This window comes from Hyalella azteca, unplaced genomic scaffold, assembly GCF_000764305.2.
Source record: "Hyalella azteca isolate HAZT.00-mixed unplaced genomic scaffold, Hazt_2.0.2 contig9587, whole genome shotgun sequence".
Classification (NCBI taxonomy): domain Eukaryota; kingdom Metazoa; phylum Arthropoda; class Malacostraca; order Amphipoda; family Hyalellidae; genus Hyalella; species Hyalella azteca.
This window is the reverse complement of record NW_025939655.1, coordinates 125,679-144,996: the sequence shown is the minus strand read 5'-3', so window position 1 is coordinate 144,996 and position 19,318 is coordinate 125,679. Positions and strand designations below refer to the sequence as shown.

The window sequence follows — 19,318 nt, the reverse complement described above, 5'->3', positions numbered from 1 at the left end:
CTAGAACAATTACCTCTTAGTGTAATGGCCACAGTTATTATCCTTGGCTCGAAGCCCATGCCTCACGATACATTTTCGTAATGCATTCCGCTACAATATTTTCCCGAAGAACTATCAAAGAACTACTGACAGTAGATATAGACGAAACAAACGTTTGTCCTATAGCTTGTGCATTTGAAAAATATAATTAACACGCATCAGTTATGCCAGTTCACAGTACAACATTAAGTTCCTCGCGTCAAGCATGTCGGTTCACATACAGCATTAAATAGCACTCGTCAAGCATGTCGGTTCACAGTACAGCATTATGTGCCGCGCGTCAAGCATGTCGGTTCACATACAGCATTAAATAGCACTCGTCAAGCATGTCGGTTCACAGCACAGCATTAAGTAGCACGCGCCAAGCATGTCGGTTCGCAGTACAGCATTAAATAGCACTCGTCAAGCATGTCGGTTCACAGTACAGCATTAAGTACCGCGCGTCAAGCATGTCGGTTCACAGTACAGCGTTAGGTAGCACGCGTCAAGCATGTCGGTTCACAGCACAACATTAACTACCGCGCGTCAAGCATGTCGGTTCAAAGGACAACATTTACTACCTTTAGTCAAGCATGACGGTTCACAAATAACAATAAAAATATTTAAATATATTCTAATAGTGCTTCTATCTACTTATTATTGAGGTGTCGTTAAATTATTAATTCTATCTACATCTACCAGACGATAAGATACTTAAGTAATACCACATGAAACATTAATGCAATTGAAGGTCACCTACGATAAAAGCCAAGTAAAGTACATATAATCGAAACCTCAGTTGCTGATTAACTTACTATGCGCAATTTGGTTCATAAATTTACTTTAACGCAGCCGCAGTCCAGCAAATGGAATATATTCAAGGTGGGGAAAAACAAAAGACTTTTCCGTCATTCATAACAAAAAAATCACTAAGGTCTTAATTTTTTCTGTGGTTACTAGGGATTTTTTTCTATCCAAGATTCGCCGAAAATTGTAATAAAAAAACTAGACTCCCAGTCGCGTATATCTTAATTATGGTGAAATTCATCCAGTTTTACAACCAAGTCAGAATTAACATTATCTTTTTTAATCGAAATAAAGATGGATATAGATTTTTGATATTTTACATCTGCATTTATTCCTGCCTTCGAGATCCGGAGTATGCATGATCTACATATGCATGATGAACACATGCATGATGAACATATGCATGATGAACATATGCATGATGAACATATGCATGCTGAACATATATGAATGATGAACACATGCATGGTGAACACATGCATGATGAACACATATGAATGATGAACACATGCATGATGAACATATGCATGATGAACATATGCATGATGAACATATGCATGATGAACGTATGCATGATGAACATATGCATGATGAACATATATGAATGATGAAAATAGTTCAGTATACGTCATCGAACTATCTAGTCCCACAAATGCACTAACTCGTTAGCAAGTTACTAATTGGTCTGCTAAGTCCATAAATATCTATATTTATTTACAAATTATTATCACCCATAACGCATATATGGTAAATCTTAATCTTCTTCATCAAAAGTATAAAGCCGAGGTATTTTAATGGTCATTTATGGAAAAATTGTTCATTCACTCAATACTGAACAATATATTTAAAAAATATGTGATATGGTTGCGGTTACATTATAAGATGCCTGAATGTGCGCAAAACTGACCGAAGAATCGTATTTCATGAGCTTAACCATTAAATCACTTGTATCCTCTTACTTCAGATTAAGACAAAACTTTACTGCTTCCACTTCTTATTCGGAGGTCAAAGCTACGCTCCAATAGACTATGTTGAACACAAGTACCATTAAAAATACTACTATTCTCGAGGTGATTATCATGGTCTTGCATTTGTCAACTTCTTTGAACGACCATTTCCAGAACCTCCATTCGATGCCCCTCTGGAGAATAGCTTTGCTGACATCGGCATCCAAATCCTCAGTTTCAGGGTTCCCTCTCTCCATATCAACGAAAGAGTCCCCGTTCTTAGGTGTCTGCTGTTCCCGGTAGGTTTGACCCAACATATTTTCTGTGGGTACCACTAGATCCGATCCCACCGTGCCGGTTGGTCGCTTTCGTGCCACTTCTTCGGGAGTTTTGGACGACGAAGGGCTTCCGTTGTCCACTCCGAGGTGGGCGAAGGTGGTAACGAGTTCTTGAGCCTCCAGTTCTGGAGAACCTGGGACTGACCCTCGGGCGGCATCTAAAGAATTCCTGGAAAAAGCTGAGGAAACTTGGCTGCCTCTGGACCTGGACCGGGAGGGAGGTTTTACAGAAACAAGGGATCCTTTGTGGGCGGTTTTTGATTTGAAGGTTCGGTTGTGACCTCCCAAGTCTGGCTTGATGATGATGGCTGATAGAGGGTGCTTGGGAATAGCAGGTTTTGGTGTGTCCTGAAGCCGGTCGATGATGGCGTGGAACACGATGATGGTGAAGATGATTAGGATGCTGGATAAGAGCCACACATCCACCAGCTTAAAGTATGAGGATTTTGGCAGCTGGCTAGACGCCTGCAAACGGAATGCGATACAAAGTTATTATTAATGTAAAGAATTAAATAGGGGCTTTGTTGCGTATTCTAAGCGAGTATGTGAATAAACATTTGGGGTTATATGAACCTTCTACTTAATTCATAGTGAATCAACGGTTTTGACATTTCATAATTATAAGGTCACCTGTGTTATTAGAGTAGCCATCACCAGCAGGGTTGTTAGTTAATCAGACATACTACAAGATGAGTACCTGAGTGAAGAGAGTAGCCATCACCAGCAGGGTTGTTAGTGAATCAGACATATCAGACATACTACAAGATGAGTACCTGAGCGAAGAGAGTAGCCTTCACCAGTAGGGTTGCTAGTGAATCAGACATACTACAAGATGAGTACCTGAGTGAAGAGAGTAGCCATCACCAGAAGGGTTGTAAGGGACCCCAACATGCGGACTTGGAAGATGGCAGGTTTGAAGTACAGGGTTAAGTAGCTGATCACCAAGAGGCACATCGAAGGGATGTACACGTTCATAAGAATGAACCCGGCACGCCTGGCAAGCTCAACTGAAAAGTGAGGGATGAATTCATAAATAATGAGCGGCTTTACTGGAAATTTAGAAATGAAATTTTAGAAATGAATGGTAGACACGATCTCTGTAAGTTAGTAGGTGTGAGAAAATCAACAAGTGTATCATGAACAATTTATATTATTAAATATCATAGCGACGGAACACTACTGAAATATTACAACTGTGGCATATATGAAGTTAAGTGAGCAGTTTGGCATGTATGTAAGTGAAAACTTCTGCATATGTGGGGGCAAGTTAGGGTAGGCGAGAACTGTGGCATATATAAGGGTAGGTAAGGGTGAGGGTAAGTGAGGGTAAGTAAGGTAAGTGAGGGTTAGTGAGGGTGAAAGTAAGTCATAGTATTTGAGCAGTTTGGCTCATATGAGCAAGTGAGAAGTTCAGTATATATGAGGGCAAGTGGAGTAAGTGAGAACTTCGATAGATATGAGTGAGTTTGATAGATATGAGTTAGTGTGAGTAAGTGAGGGTAAGTGAGAACTTGAACAGATATGAGGGTAAGTGAGGGTGGGAGTAAGTGAGGGTGAGGGCAAGTGGGGGAAAGTGAGGATAAGTTTGAACTTCGACCGATATGAGGTTAATTGAGGGTAGATGGGGTACGTGAGGGCAAGTAAGGGTAAGTGTGTACCCTCTGATCACTTACCCTCAACAATGAGCACCGCGAAGTCCTTATCATTCTGGAAGTGCAGCTGCACGTCGCCGACAGTGTACTCGATGAGGTGCCGGTTGCCTGAAAACGTCGCTGCGGTCGCCACCTCGTCGAACTGAAGCATGCGTGACGACGCCGACAACATCGTCAGCTCCATCTCGCAGCCCTGACGTGTAAAACATTATTTTCAGTAATTGAAATAATTCCAGAAAAAAATTGAAAAATACGTTATGATTTGCTAGGTCGCCCACAGGGTCTAGAAAAATTCATATTAGACCGCCTGACAGAAAAAAAAAAACCGCCTGACTCAGACCGTCTGACTCAGACCGCCTGACAGAAAAAAATTCTAGAAAAATTCAAGTTATTTAAGTAAGAAAGAATTCCGGAATTAAGAGACAACTATTTTTAATCTACACATGGTTTCTGGGAGTTTAAGCGTTGTAGTATTCGGCATGAGATGTACATCGTTATTTGTTTAAATTCGCCTCTGATTTCGGCATAAAGCTCGACGAAATATAATTGCTCAATACTGATGTTGACGTTTTCGTTAAAATTCCAATAATTTGCCCAAATTTCCGCAAATTCCTCGAGTTTGCCGTCTAATAGAAACATAACACTCGCCTGCTTATGGAAGTATAACACTTGCCTGCTTATGGAAGTATAACACTTGCCTGCTTATGGAAGTATAACACTTGCCTGCTTATCGAATGGGTAGCACTTGCCTGCTTATGTAAGTATATATATAGCACTTGCCTGCTTATGGAAGTATAACACTCGCCTGCTTATCGAAGGAAGTATAGCACTCGCCTGCTTATGGAAGTATAGCACTCGCCTGCTTANATAGTGAGCTGTGCATGTTAATGCAGAGACTCCAAACACTGGGCTGTTCTCCGACAACAGAATAGTGAGCTGTGCATGTTAATGCAGAGACTCCGAACACTGGGCTGTTCTCCGACAACAGAATAGTGAGCTGTGCATGTTAATGCAGAGACTCCGAACACTGGGCGGTTCTCCAGATAAATCAAGAGTCCTTTGCGTGCGAGAAATATGTTTTCTTTAACATAAAAAAAAATCTAAAATTCAAAACTTACTCTAAGATCAAAATTATGAATAATAATATTCTGTGTGAAGGAAATTGTAAGCGTGGTTAAGTGAGAGGCGAGAAAAAGTTTTTGTGCCTGATGCTGTAGAAATGTTGCTTGAAACATAAATGTTGCGTTAAATTCAGAGGGTGCTCAACTGCTCATAAGTCAAAAAATTATTACGAGATTAAAATTATGGAAATAAATTATGATTATTATTGTTCTTTTCAATAAATTCAATAAATAACGCAAGCTTTCAATAAATTCCTTCATTAAATACAGTTACAGATGAGCGTGTCACGAATTTTAGTGAAAATTTCCGTACGTTTCCCTACATATACATTAAATAAAGGAGTTAACTATTAGCTAATTTATCTTATTTACTTTATAAATTGAGAGAAATATTTTTCCCGCATGAGGCTCATCCAGCCACGGTCATCCGCACGATTAGGATTTATTAAATAATTTATATAATAGATTTTTCTGACAGAAAATAATTGTTGTTCGTAAAATTCTCTATACGCTTTTCGAAGTCTAATATGTCATAGAATATTTGAATACGTTATATTTAAATAGAATACGTTATATTTGAATCCTTCAAAAATTTCATCTCAACAAGGATTACTGTTTTTTACCAGAATTTTTCAAAAAAATACCGTGAAAATGGATTACCAAAAGGATATTGTATTGTAGAAATATTACGATAGGAAAGGAATATTTTTTTTTGCAGGCTGATATTTGAATAAAAAGATACTAAACTGAAGTGCTACAGACCTTCTTCGGCGTGAGAGTCGTCGCCCATGTAAGGCAGACTCTGCATGTTGACCATCATGGTAGACTCGTGGTCTGCCAAGGTGTAGTGGTTGCCTTTAGTGTTGGTGAAGTCCACCACAGGCACCCAGACCTTCTCCACAGTCTCCTGCTTCACTCTGTCGTGAAAATCAAAAATTTTTTTAACCTACAACTTTACTGAAAACTACGGCTTCGTTAAATTTGATACATGTTTAGTGATGGGATATGTGTTATGTTTGCACAAACACTCAAAGGTTATTTGATTATCTGAATACAAGAAGAGAACATTAGATGATAAATTAATTATACGATTCAACATAATCTATTATATACCCTCATGTATATATTATCAAGTTAAATCCTTTTGCTAAACCTATTCTCAATCGTAATCCAAGAAAGGTTCTCACCTGTTCAGGGTTCTGTCTTCGTTGAGGTTGAGGAACTCCAGCCTCTGATCACTCCAAGTCATGGTGAGGTTGTAGTTGACATGCATCATCATGGACGCCGTGTTGATATCAGCACTCTCTATGGTCACCTGTAGCGCGACCTGCAAGGGGTTTTCTGTCCCTAACGCTGCAGGGGGGATGTCCGACCTGTAGGTCACTGGAAACTGAACCAAACGGCAGTCCTTTTCATCGCTACCGTCCCTGCAGTCAGGTTTGAGGTCACATCTTTGGAAAAGGGGTATGCAAGTGGCGTCATCGCAGGTGAAATGGCCGTCGCGGCAAGGGGACAGCAACAGGGTGCGTATTTCACCAGGCTCTTCATCGCATACGGACATTTCAAACTGCCATGAATGCCGCCCGATCGGCCACGACTTTTTGATGCTAGACCCGGAGATTAATTTTGCAATAGTTAGATTCTCGCTTGCTGCAGTTTTTTCAAGCCAATGCCACGTGTTGTTTCGTTTTTCAATGCTGTAAAATGAATAACCTTCGAAAACGAGTTCACCTGCAGTCCGTTGAACAGGAGCAAAGAGTCTGTTTCTGTCGTGTATTTGGCAAGCTCCTAGAAGGGACCAGAAGGGGAGCTTTGGCACAACACACAACACGCACTGCTTCCCATCACAAGGAATATCTTTAACCGCTAAGTCTGTTTCTAAAGTACCTAGCGCGCAATTCTGAACGGTTCCTCCATCAGGTTCATTAAGCTTCCATTGAGGTGTGATCACTTTATTGTCCGTCATCCTCGTCCAGTAGCCTTCATCTTTTTCGTCCGTGGCTCCTATCCAGTATCCTTCACATTGGAGGCTCTGGCCAACTGATAGATCCAGGACCGCTTTCTGATACGTGCTGAGGCTGGAGCTGTTCTCAGGTGTCGGAAGATGTCCTCCTAAGCCTTCGCACAAAGTGAAGCCGTGGTATAGCCTCATCGGATGAAACAAATAGAATTTCGGGTCAAAGACAGTCTTGCAAAAGAAATTAGAAGATGCTCTTGATGCAGTAACCTTGCCGTGGCTTATCCAGTCGCTCGACCAAGCGATCAAGTCTCCTTCTTGGTCAGAGTTGCACGACGACAAAGAGGCGATCTCTTCATCTGATAAAGTCCTGTTCCAGATGTTGACCTGACGAAAGAGAGTCGATTTATTATACAAGACAACTACAAAGATTATTGTTTCAAAATAAAAAAAAAACACAGATTTTTTCCTTGCCAAACAACGAACAAAAAAGAAGTTTGTTTGATATGAGATATTTGACGCAAATTATTTACATTCTCAAATGCGGCCAGTTCACTTGTGGGAATTTTTCTGCAATACGCTAACCTGAAAACCGGTCACTTTAATTTTCCACAAATTAATAATTTCGCGAAAATAGAATCTTGATTCTCGTGGAATTTTGTTATAGTAATTTGTATTTTCAATTCCCAAAATTTCCATTGACTCACCATAATAAACCATCGATTTCGTCCAAAAAATTTAAGCAAGAACTGAAGTCTCGCTTTCACAATGAAATTCGCACCGATAATAAATTCACTCTCGCGATCAACGAATAACTTGCCGATAACATTAAGTGCTAACTATATAGTGCATCTTCCTATAAAAAAGAAAAAGAATTACGATCACTAAAAGGCGATTACTATTACAAAACTGTCCACGAAGACGTTTTCAAACCTGCGTGAGTTCCCCATGAAAGTTACTCGCAGCGTCCCCGGCCCCGATCTTGATCCTGGATCCATAGACCTTCGGGACGGTTTCGGCCAGATGGCGGTCCTGCGGGACGCCGTTCAGGTAGGAGACCGACCGTCCGCTCAGATGGTCGAGCGTCACGCACAGATGGTGCCAGGTTAGTGCCTGCAGGCTGTGACTCAGTGTGTGGTAACGACGCATACCTCCCAGCGTTACTTTGATGCGCCGCACGTCTACGTCTGTGACACGCAGAGAAATAGGTGAGACTTATCTAAATATCGATGCAAAATATCGTCTAAATATCGATGCGTTGCTTTTAATAGTGAAGTGCGACCATGATGCCCCGCACGTGTACATCTGTGGCAGGAGCACACAAACAAAGAAATGGGTGAGATTTTGTCAAAATAGCGATGCGGTTTTTCGCCCCCTGTGTGAATCAGCCTGTGAACACTGGTCCGAAAAAGACAGTGTCAGTGGTGGACGCAAAAAGTGTGTCACTATTTGAACACTATTAACCATCAATTTTCCTGAGTGCATGTGTAGCGTGTAGTTGTATGGATGTATTTCTGTATTTTACAGAATGTGTTAGTCGGGCGAGGGTTGTTATCTGCGGACCATTAACAAATGTTTGAGATTGGTCTCTAAACCCTATGGTATAACCCTTAAAACTTAACCCTTAACCCCTGGTAGAGGCATATTAACACTCAGCTATCCATCATGAATCAGTTAATGGGTCTATATACCGACTGAGTATACGTTTCGCTTTTAAGTCTTAATAATGTAAAGTTAATTTGTTGTAAGAATTTAAATTGAATAAACTTAATTAATTATTGAGAAAATTCACGAACATATTTAATATCAAATTGTCGACATGTGACCAGGCATTTGCGTTTGTCAAGCTACAGTCGCTCGTCATCGAGCAATGTAAGAGTATCATCAACTGGTTGTTGAAATTATCATCAACTGGTTGTTGAAATTATCATCAACTGGTTGTTGAAATTATCATCAACTGGTTGTTGAAATTATCATCAACTGGCTGTTTAAATTATCAACTGGTTGATGAAATTATCATCAACTGGCTGTTGAAATCGCGAATTAGATAAGAATTTTATCGTAAAAAAGAAAATCAACGATATTTCTGTGAAAACAAGGATTGCTCTTATATTAACTGCTAATAAAGCTGGCGAAGAAAATTTTGTATTTAAATTGATATGTAAATTTTTCAAATTATTATATTATTCCTTAAAAAAATTGAAAAATATTGAATTTCGTGTTTTTTTTGTTATATATTGTTATGTAGAAATAATATACATGAGGAATAAATACATTTAATAAATATCTGGTCTCCAAAACGTTCTCATAAAGATGTGCTGAAATAACTTTTAATTAGTTAAATATTTTTGCCTTTAAATTCTTGGTGAGCTTGCGCTATTAGCAGACTAATGATATGAATACATTTAAATACAGGGTGCGGCGCGGGAACTTACTTATTTGAATTGCGCGCCACGTGGCGGCCATTAGTCCTAGGAAGGTGGCGCCATGCGCAATATGGTGCGCGGGCTATGAAGTTTTTCGTCCACTCAGTTCAGTTGCGACCATGCAGTGGTCGAGAGAGGAGCGCGCGTTCGCAGTCTCTGTGTACTTTTCTAGTGGCCGGTCTATCGTTGCAACCCAGCGTGCGTTTAGGAGGCAGTTTAATGTCGCGCCCACTGGTCGTGTTCCTGGTCGTACATCAATCGTTCAGTGGGTGAATACTTTTATGAATACAGGCAGTGTGTGGAAACAAAAACCAGGTCCTTCCAAAACCACTAGGACGCCAGAAAATGTCGAGAGAGTAAGGCAGGCGGTTTTGCAATCACCTAAGCGATCCGCACGAAAACATGCATCTGCGCTTAGAATTTCCGATCGCACAGTTAGGCGAATTCTGCACCAAGACTTAAAATTCCACCCTTACAAACTGGCAGTGGTGCAAAAACTAAATCCACGTGATTTTGTTTCACGACAAAGGGCATGTGAAGCCATCGTTGAAAACTTGCCTAACAACGCACTTGTGTTTTTTAGTGATGAAGCACATTTTCATCTGTCAGGGTGTGTGAATAAGCAAAACATGCGATATTGGAGTGGTGTGAACCCCCGAGAACTTCATGAGAAGCCCCTTCATGCAGAACGAGTGACTGTTTGGTGTGCCTTATCCAGGACTGGCATCATAGGCCCATGGTTTTTTGAAGAGAACGATAGGGCAGTTACAGTCACTTCTGAACGGTACATTCAGATGATTCAAGAGTTTTTCCTTCCAAAACTTGATGAACTTGGTGTAAGAAATGTGTGGTTTCAACAAGATGGGGCCACGGCTCACACAGCACGCGCTTCAATGGCTCTCTTGCGCGAACACTTTCCACAACGCGTGATCTCCTTAAGGGGCGATCTCCAGTGGCCAGCGCGCTCGCCGGACTTAGCCCCCTGCGATTATTTTTTGTGGGGATACTTGAAATCCTTAGTGTACACCAATCGTCCGAGGACCCTAGCTGAACTGAAGAACAACATTCGCGTTGCTATTGCTGACATTGGTCCAGACATGCTTGAGAAGGTGGAGCGAAACTTCCGATCTCGTCTGACAAAATGTATTGAACAGCATGGAGGTCACCTACAAGATGTAATATTCAAGAATTAAACTTGTAAGTAAACCCAACGAAACTTTAAATGTAGCTCTTTGTAAAAAAGAAAGAATTAAAACGCTATCTTTAATACTTTTTACTTTGTGATTTTTTTAAAAGAGTAAGTTCCCACGCCGCACCCTGTATTATCATGCATCATTTAACTATTGACGCACCTATCGGCATGGCATGCTCGTCTGATGGTAAATTATACAAATAGTTTGCATATCATTCATTTCTGAATAATTAGTAAAATAATTATGTGCTTATATATTATATAAAACATGTACCTATTGACGCACCTATCTGCAGCGTGTGTTCATTAGAAGGCACGTGAGTGAGCATAATTTGCTAAACCTAATTAACTATACTAAATAATATATATACTAACATAATTCACGTATCGCCTCACCTATCTGCAGCGTGTGCTCATTAGAAGGCAGGTGAGTGAGCTGTGCCATATATATTATTCACATATTAATAATTTTTTAAACCTAATTAACTACACTAAATAATATATCTATTACCATAATTCACGTATTGCCTCACCTATCTGCAGCGTGTGCTCATTAGAAGGCATGTGAGTGAGCTGAATGTAGCGTGAGTGCTCCCATAATGAGAAGAACCGCACGCGTGAGCACACGCTGAGTGAGCGTGTGGCTGAGAACCGCGGTTCGAGATCCTGGTTCAGGGAGACGTAGCTGTCCGAGGGACTGTCGTTCTCCTGGAACTGGTACACCGTCACTTCTTCGGCTGCTGCGGGGGAAATTACAAAAATTTGTAAGTTTTTCGAATAAATTATTTATTTTATGGATTAAATACAATTAGAATTTATATATATCTAATTGATTTTGTATTTTTTTATAAATTAAATACTTTTATGAATCATTGTTTAAAAAATATAACTCAGGACTCAGTGCAGTGAGTGACAGAGAGCGCATTTTCTCGTCGACGAAAACGTGAAGTCACGGACAGACGGACAGACAGACAGACGGGGACATGGCGAGCACAATAGCCCCTTTTTTTTGGTTTAAATACATTTAGAATTTATATTTTTTTAATAAATTTGATATTTTGTATTTAATTAAATACTTTTATCAATCATTATTTAAAAAATATGAAATACTTGAAATAAATTTAATACTTTAATGACTAAAATACATAATGAATTGAATATTTCGAATGAATTAATGCTTAAATATAATATAATGTATTTATAATATGATTTAAGTGCCTAAATATACTACTTTTAAAGAAATGAAATACTCATGACAAATCAAAGATTCTAAACGAAATGAAGACTTTAAACTAAATTAAGTAAATATTCTGAGTCTCCGCGATTGCAGGACAATTAACTATTTTACGTTTTTTTCATTTATTGATCACCATGTTAAACCTATGGCTGTAAAATAATGCGATTATTTTAATCTGTTGACAACGATTATTATGAACGTACAAATTTAATGTTGCCGATAATAAATTTAATTATAGGTATAGGTTTGTATTTGTGCTAAATATCGATTTATCTATTTAAAAATATCGTAATATTTAAAAAAAATCGGCCTAGAAAATTTTCTTTCGTTAGGTGACAAACATTATAGTGAACAAGTCTGCTTTTATATCAACTAAAACTGCACCTCTGTCAACATCACCCCTGTCAACATCACCCCTGTCAACATCATCCCTGTCAACATCACCCCTGTCAACATCACCCCTGTTAACATCATCCCTGTCAACATCACCCTTGTCAACATCACCCTTGTCAACAACACCCCTGTCAACATCACCTCTGTCAACATCACCCTGTCAACATCACCCCTGTCAACATCACCCCTGTCAACATCACCCCTGTCAACATCACCCCTGTCAACATCACACCTGTCAACATCACCCCTTTCAGAATCACCCCTGTGAACATTAGCCCTGTCAACATCACCCCTGTCAATATCACCCCTGTCAACATCACCCCTGTCAACATCACCCCTGTCAACATTAGCCCTGTCAGCATAACCCCTGTCAACATCTTTCCTGTTAATATCAACCCTGTAAACATCACCCCTGTCAACATCATCCATGTCAACATCACCCCTGTCAACATCACCCCTGTCAACATCACCCCTGTCAACATCACCCCTGTCAACATCACCCCTGTCAACATAACCCCTATCAACATCACCCCTGTCAACATCACCCCTGTAAACATCACCCCTGTCAACATAATCCTATCAACATCACCCCTGTCAACATCACCCCTGTCAACATCACCCCTGTCAACACTAGCCCTGTCAACATCACCCCTGTCAACATCGCCCCTGTCAACATAACCCCTATCATTATCACCCCTGTCAACATCACCCCTGTCAACATCACCCCTGTCAACCCACCGTCAACAGAGCGTCTGGTGCCACACAGCAGCAGCAGAAGGGCCACGGCACCCAAATGACTCAGCATATTTTCTTACTGCCACATTTTTTCAGCAATTCACTAACAATTTAAATAATTATTTCTTATAAAATTCAAAAATCATTATTTACAAATCTTTTACAAGGATTACATCTTATTTTATATTAATTCATTATCCTGCGTACTAATAAATAATAAATGTCATCATAGGCAACTTCGATTACTGTATCTGAAAATTCGAAATAAAATATATAAAAATAATATTAATTCATAATAATATCGTTCATTATAAAAAATATAATTATTCTCAGAGTGAGTAGAGTGACGAATCACTCACGCTACCAGTACGTAGCGTGCAAACTCAAAGAAATCAGTGTGATCTTGTCCAAATGGCGATGTATTTTCTGACTTGTGTGGGTCATCCTGACCCAGTTTGTCTCGCAAAAATAGCGAATCAGTGCGGAAAGTTTGTTGTTATTTGGACAGTATGACTCATGTATTTCTCTAAGTGACGACATTGATCTACAATGTAAACAAGCCACGGCTTAGATAAATTCAAACGAATTTTTTATTTATAACTAAATTGATAACATCGACAGCTTGGCTGACAAAAGTGCAATTCGGCTGATTAATGTGTTTTGGCTGATGGAATCTTGCCCAATGTATAATTGATAATATCATCACCTAATGTAAAGCATAACTGATCAAATCACCACCCAATGTACAATTGATTAAATCACCACCCAATGCATAACTGATCAAATCACCGCCCAATGTACAATTGATTAAATCACCACCCACTGCAATGGTGATCAAATCTCGACCCAATGCATAACTGATCAAATCACCGCCCTATGTACAATTGATTAAATCACCACCCAATGCAATGGTGATCAAATCTCCACCCAATGCATAACTGATCAAATCACCGCCCTATGTACAATTGATTAAATCACCACCCAATGCAATGGTGATCAAATCTCCACCCAATGCATAACTGATCAAATCACCAGCCAATGTACAATATTGATTAAATCACCACCCAATGGCACTTGTGATCAAATCACCGCCGAACGCACAATTGATCAAATCACCGTCCACTGCAATAGAGGGCCAATCAACACCCAATTAAACTCCAGCCAATCAGTTTATCATTGCCTATGCCAGTGAGTGCTAGTGCGAGTTTAGACATTAGTGTGAATGATGGAAATGATACTATGCTCATTAGATGATCTAATGAGCATAGTATCATTTTCATCATTCACACTAACCATTGGATCTAATTCACACTAATCATCATTTACACTACCGTAATCATTTGATCTAATGTAGATAAAATGATTACACTGATCGTAATTCGTAATCCACCTAGGAACATAACAAGAAAATGGAACATTCATCATATCGTTCAAATTATGTGTTTTTATGTGACTATCATCAGCATTATTATCGGTATTATTGCAGATTAACTACATCCAAAAAAAAGGGTGTTTTTTTTTTAATTATATGTTTTTTGGGGTGTAGATTACGAATCTGAAATCCTTTTTCCGATGCCGACCGCCAAAAATGGATTTCAGATTCGTAATCTACACCCCAAAAAACATATAATTAAAAAAAAACACCCTTTTTTTTGGATGTAGTTAATCTGCAATAATACCTTATTATCAGTTCCAGAATTCAAATATTTTGTCCATATCCCCTCAATTTAATATACCTTCATTATATTATTCAATGAACTTATGAAAGAACTGGTCGTAGAAACGTTTTCTGTACCAATTTTTACTGACAATTTTCTTTCTAGAATTCTAGGGGTAACTACTTTAGGAAGAGTATGAGAGAAGTTACCCTAAATGTTATTTTTTACCCTGAATATAACTTGTGCGAGACTGGAGAAAGACCGCGCATAAGCACCGCGCTGCCAGTCAGTGCAGGATCCTAATCCATTATTCCGAATAAGAGATTCATTTTCTAATCCCTTATTCCGAATACAACTATAACATGAACCCAATAAGTCTTAATGGGATTATGTTCTAGTTAACAACCCCCGTTCATGGGTGGCCCAGTGGTTACATACAGTTCAGAGTACCAAGATTGGAGCAGAGAGGCGCGGGTTCGATCCCAGCTCTGTGCGTCAGTTTCTGGTCAGAATCGGCAAGGAGGCCGGGCGGTTAAGCACAGCAGAATTGGAGCAGTGAGTTGTGAGTTCGAGACCGCAAAATGCTGTGAATGTTCTGCGATGTTAAGAATCGGCGACAGGCCTACGGCTTAATGAACGCTGAAACCGCTATTATTATAATTTATTTTTTTTTTTATTGGGGTTTCATTATATAACTGCTTCCAAAGAGTCAACACTCACAACATATTCACCAATGATAACGCGATAACGCATTCACCGTTTACAACACCCTTACCATTTACAATTCGTTCATCATTCACAACACGTTCGCCATTTACAAGTCATGAACCTTCCGCAACACATTCCCAACACATACACCATATACATCACATTCACCAATCACATCGCAATTCCCAGGCTCACATCAAAGTAAGCGCAGCAGCACAGGCCGGAACATATATAAGAAAATTTAATGGGTCGCATTGTCCAAATAGCAACCAATTGATTCACCTTAAGAAGATACTAAAACGGAAAAGAAACAATATATTGGTTTGAGCTGAAATATATTAGAGAATTCGAAATTGTTGTTGTATAAGGGAATTAAAGAAGCTGGATGTACGTCTAAAATATTCGTGGAATTTACTAATTTGTTTACGAAAACGATACTTTAAGATAATGAAATTATGTATTATAGTATTTAAAAAGTTGAATTTAGAGTTAAATTTTTGTTAAATTCACTTCACTTTTTGCAGCAAATTCTGGGTTTGTTTGAACCGAAAATTGGACGCTTGCTAGCATCAAGAAGAGTGAAAGAAGAATGAAGTGCCAATTTTTTAAAGTGCGTCTCGTGATCGATAAAGAAAGATCAACAGACGCTCGTGGATGGGACAGTTTGGCAAGGAACACAGCAGAGTCCAGGGATAGAACAGTCAGGCTTGTCGCATAGAACACTTGAGGCTTATGACATCGAACAATTGAGGCTTATGACATCGGACACTTGAGGCTTATGACATCGAACAATTGAGGCTTATGACATCGGACATTCGAACACGTGAGGCTTACGACATCGGACACTTGAGGCTTATGACATCGAACACGTGAGGCTTATGACATCGGACACTTAAGGTTTATGACATCGGACACTTGAGGCTTACGACATCGAATACTTGAGGCTTATGACATTGAACACTTGAGGCTTACGACATCGTAAACATGAGGCTTATGACATCGAACACTTGAGGCTTACGACATCGAACACTTGAGGCTCATGACATCGGACACTTGAGACTTACGACATCGAGCACTTTAGGCTTATGACATCGAATACTTGAGGCTTACGACATTAAACACTTGAGGCTCACGACATCAAACACTTGAGGCTTATGACATCGAGCACTTGAGGCTTATGACATCGAATACTTGAGGCTTATAACATAGAACATTTGAGGCTAATTATATAGAACACATGACACTTGTGGCGCAGAACACATGAGGCGTGTGGCGCAGAACACATGGCACGTGTGGCGCAGAACACATGACACATGAGGCGTGTGACGCAGAACATGTGACATGTGTGGCGCTGAACACATGAGACGGGTGGCACAGCACACTTGAGACGTGTGGCGCAGCACACTTGAGACGTGTGGCACAGCACACTTGAGACGTGTGGCGTAGTACACATGAGGCGGGTGGCCAGAACACATATGACATGTGTGGCGCAGAACTCATTTAAGGCACAATGTTCGGTGCGGGTGAAAGTCTACGGAAGTGTTCGCTCAATATCGTCGTCCCCTCCTATATTGGATGTCGACACACGATCCTCAGCAACACTTCAGGGGCTACTCTGTAAATAAATAAATAGCGCTGCTGCTCTGAATATATCAAGTGGGCGAACTCAAAATTTTTACATATAATTTTTTCACAGCGAATATTTTTAGACGCAAACCGATTTTTTTTTTACAATTGCAATCGGTAAGCTGAATTCTTTTAGATGCGAGTCTAGTCCAAAATTTTTAACATCGTGAATCGTTAATTCATTCACGACGGATCTGGAAATTTTTGAACGTTTTAAGCCATGGGTGATATGTCCCTTTCTTGCGACTATTTTATATTTCTTTTTTTTTTTGCAAAAACATGAGAATTTCAAGCACTGGACGTTCAAGAATTAGATAACAACGGAGATCTAATATTTTTTCGACCCAGTAATGCAAAATTTTTATGGTTTTTAATTGATGAACCTCGATTTAAATAATAATGGAAAATTAATTGAAAGAAATATATTAATATAATTTTTAAGATACGTATGTATATGGCAGGTAAAAAGATTGCTCTTTTTACCCCTTGTTTTGATGAGATTTTTTTTCACACCTGTCCGAACGGCCTCTAATTTTTATCTAAATTACACGCGATTTTTTTAAGTTGAAAAAAAGCTACAGTTATTAGCTAAGTTTAAAAAAATAAATTTTTGCAATATTAATCGAGGAATCATACGTAATGCATGACGATTTATGATTATGCATTAAAATGTCAGTAGCATATTCACGTGCTGGGAGAATGCAGTACTACTAAAACTTCGCCCACACAACAGGCTTAAAACGGTTCGCTGTTTAATACTTAATGGATCTGTCACGTAATTTACAACAAATATTTAAAATTGCAAATATTTTATCGAAATATCTGCTATAACGTTTAAAGTTTGAATTCGGGTTACTTCACATACGAAAGTCTTTACTTCGATTTAAGGTTTATTTTTTGCAATACATTTGAATATTAGTTTTTATGTTCTTATGCATATTTAGTTACTGTTCATGTGTTACCAAACTTTTTATATTGCAACTACAATTGGAAAAATGTTGTATCTGATTGACATTTTCTACAGGTTTTCATTTACATAAATGCATAAAATTTAACAATATGGAATTCGACCATGAAATTCTGCACAAGAAAATGCTTTTTATTCTTTACTCATTCATATTCATATTAGTATAGGTTGGCAGAATTTCTTCTTTCAAGCAGGTTTCATTGAAGACCAGAGAATTTGTTTTATTCGCAATTTTCTTATTAGTTTTTTCAATATATCGAACAATATTTTTAGTTTGAACTGGCAAATCGAAAATCAGGTTACCGATGGACATTTTTATTTCGTTAACGACGTTTCGAATGTTTCTATCATTCATTATCAAGTTAAAAGGCGCATTGAGTGATGAAATTAGCGTCGACATAAGTACAAAATCAAGTAAATAGGATACTACTCAAAAATCATGATTTTTGAGTAGTATCCTATTTACTTGATTTTGTATTTTTTTATTATTTTGTTCGGTATATTGAAAAAACTAATAAGAAAATTGCGAATAAAACAAATTCTCTGATATTCATATTAATGGATCTCGCCATCCGAACAGGGAAACCTGAAATTTTTTAATTAATTATTTTATTAATAGAAAGTGAAATTTCAACCATTTTTTATTTTATTAATTAATTAGTTCAATTTTTGTCCTGGCAATTGACAATTGAATTTTAATTAACATATCCCTAAATAATAAATAAATAATAAATAAATAAATTCAATCTCTTCAGCTAATAATAATTAATTTGATAGCTAATCAATAATGGTAATTGTTACGAATTAAACAAAATTAACTCATAATATTTGAAACATAAGCAGAACAACATCAATTGCAAGAGTTTTTGTGTTATCTCAATAACGCATTAAATCCTATACCAGCACGGCTGTTAATCAGCTCTCTTATTATGCAAGATTAAAAAAAATCTCAATTAGCCATAAAAGCAAGAATTGCTAGACGCCGCGCCACGGAAAATGTTTTGGCTTGCATGCCCTTTTTTCTCTTTAAATTAATTTCATTTGTAAAGAAAATTCTGGGTAGCTAATAAGATTTTTCCAGCTTGAATTGAATCACTTAATTGCTCGCTTAAATTAAAAGCACGTGACTTAGAGATTAAATTTCAATGATTAGTCGAATATTTTGAGACGGAAAGCCAATGAAGAGTTAATTGCATGACTGAAGTAAGTTAATTATTGATTAATAAGTCTGGAAGCTCAAGTAAAAAACATTCAATTTGTCAATTAGTTTTAGACGCAAGCGAGCCTTGCAGTGTAATTGTGTTAGAGTGCAGCTGGCGAGGACTGATCTGTTGCGATGCCAGGGATCTTGATGATCGAGCGCCTCAAGAGATCGCATTTGATCAACGATCTTTTGGCAAAATATTTTGATGATCGAGCGTTGCTGGAATCTTGATGATCTTTACGATCGTTGCTGGAACAACGCCGGGCCCAACTGGGTCATCCTGACCCAGTTGGGCCCAGGAAATGGGCGTATCAGTGCTAGGTCTGCTCTCT

At 38.6% G+C, this 19,318-nt stretch overlaps 1 protein-coding gene across 1 annotated transcript; it reads right to left on the bottom strand.

Annotated features, from left to right (window-relative positions):
* Positions 1-1,414: 1,414 nt before the first annotated feature.
* LOC108677373 lies at positions 1,415-12,938 on the bottom strand. The gene is made up of 9 exons (XM_018165578.2): positions 12,827-12,938; positions 10,992-11,198; positions 7,774-8,027; positions 6,071-7,227; positions 5,646-5,800; positions 4,486-4,511; positions 3,784-3,955; positions 2,951-3,117; positions 1,415-2,575 (listed from the first exon to the last, which is right to left on the bottom strand). The coding sequence occupies exons 1-9, from the start codon at positions 12,891-12,893 to the stop codon at positions 1,820-1,822; spliced, it is 2,961 nt and encodes a 986-aa protein (XP_018021067.2). The 5' UTR covers positions 12,894-12,938; the 3' UTR covers positions 1,415-1,819.
* Between the last annotated feature and the right edge of the window lie 6,380 nt (positions 12,939-19,318).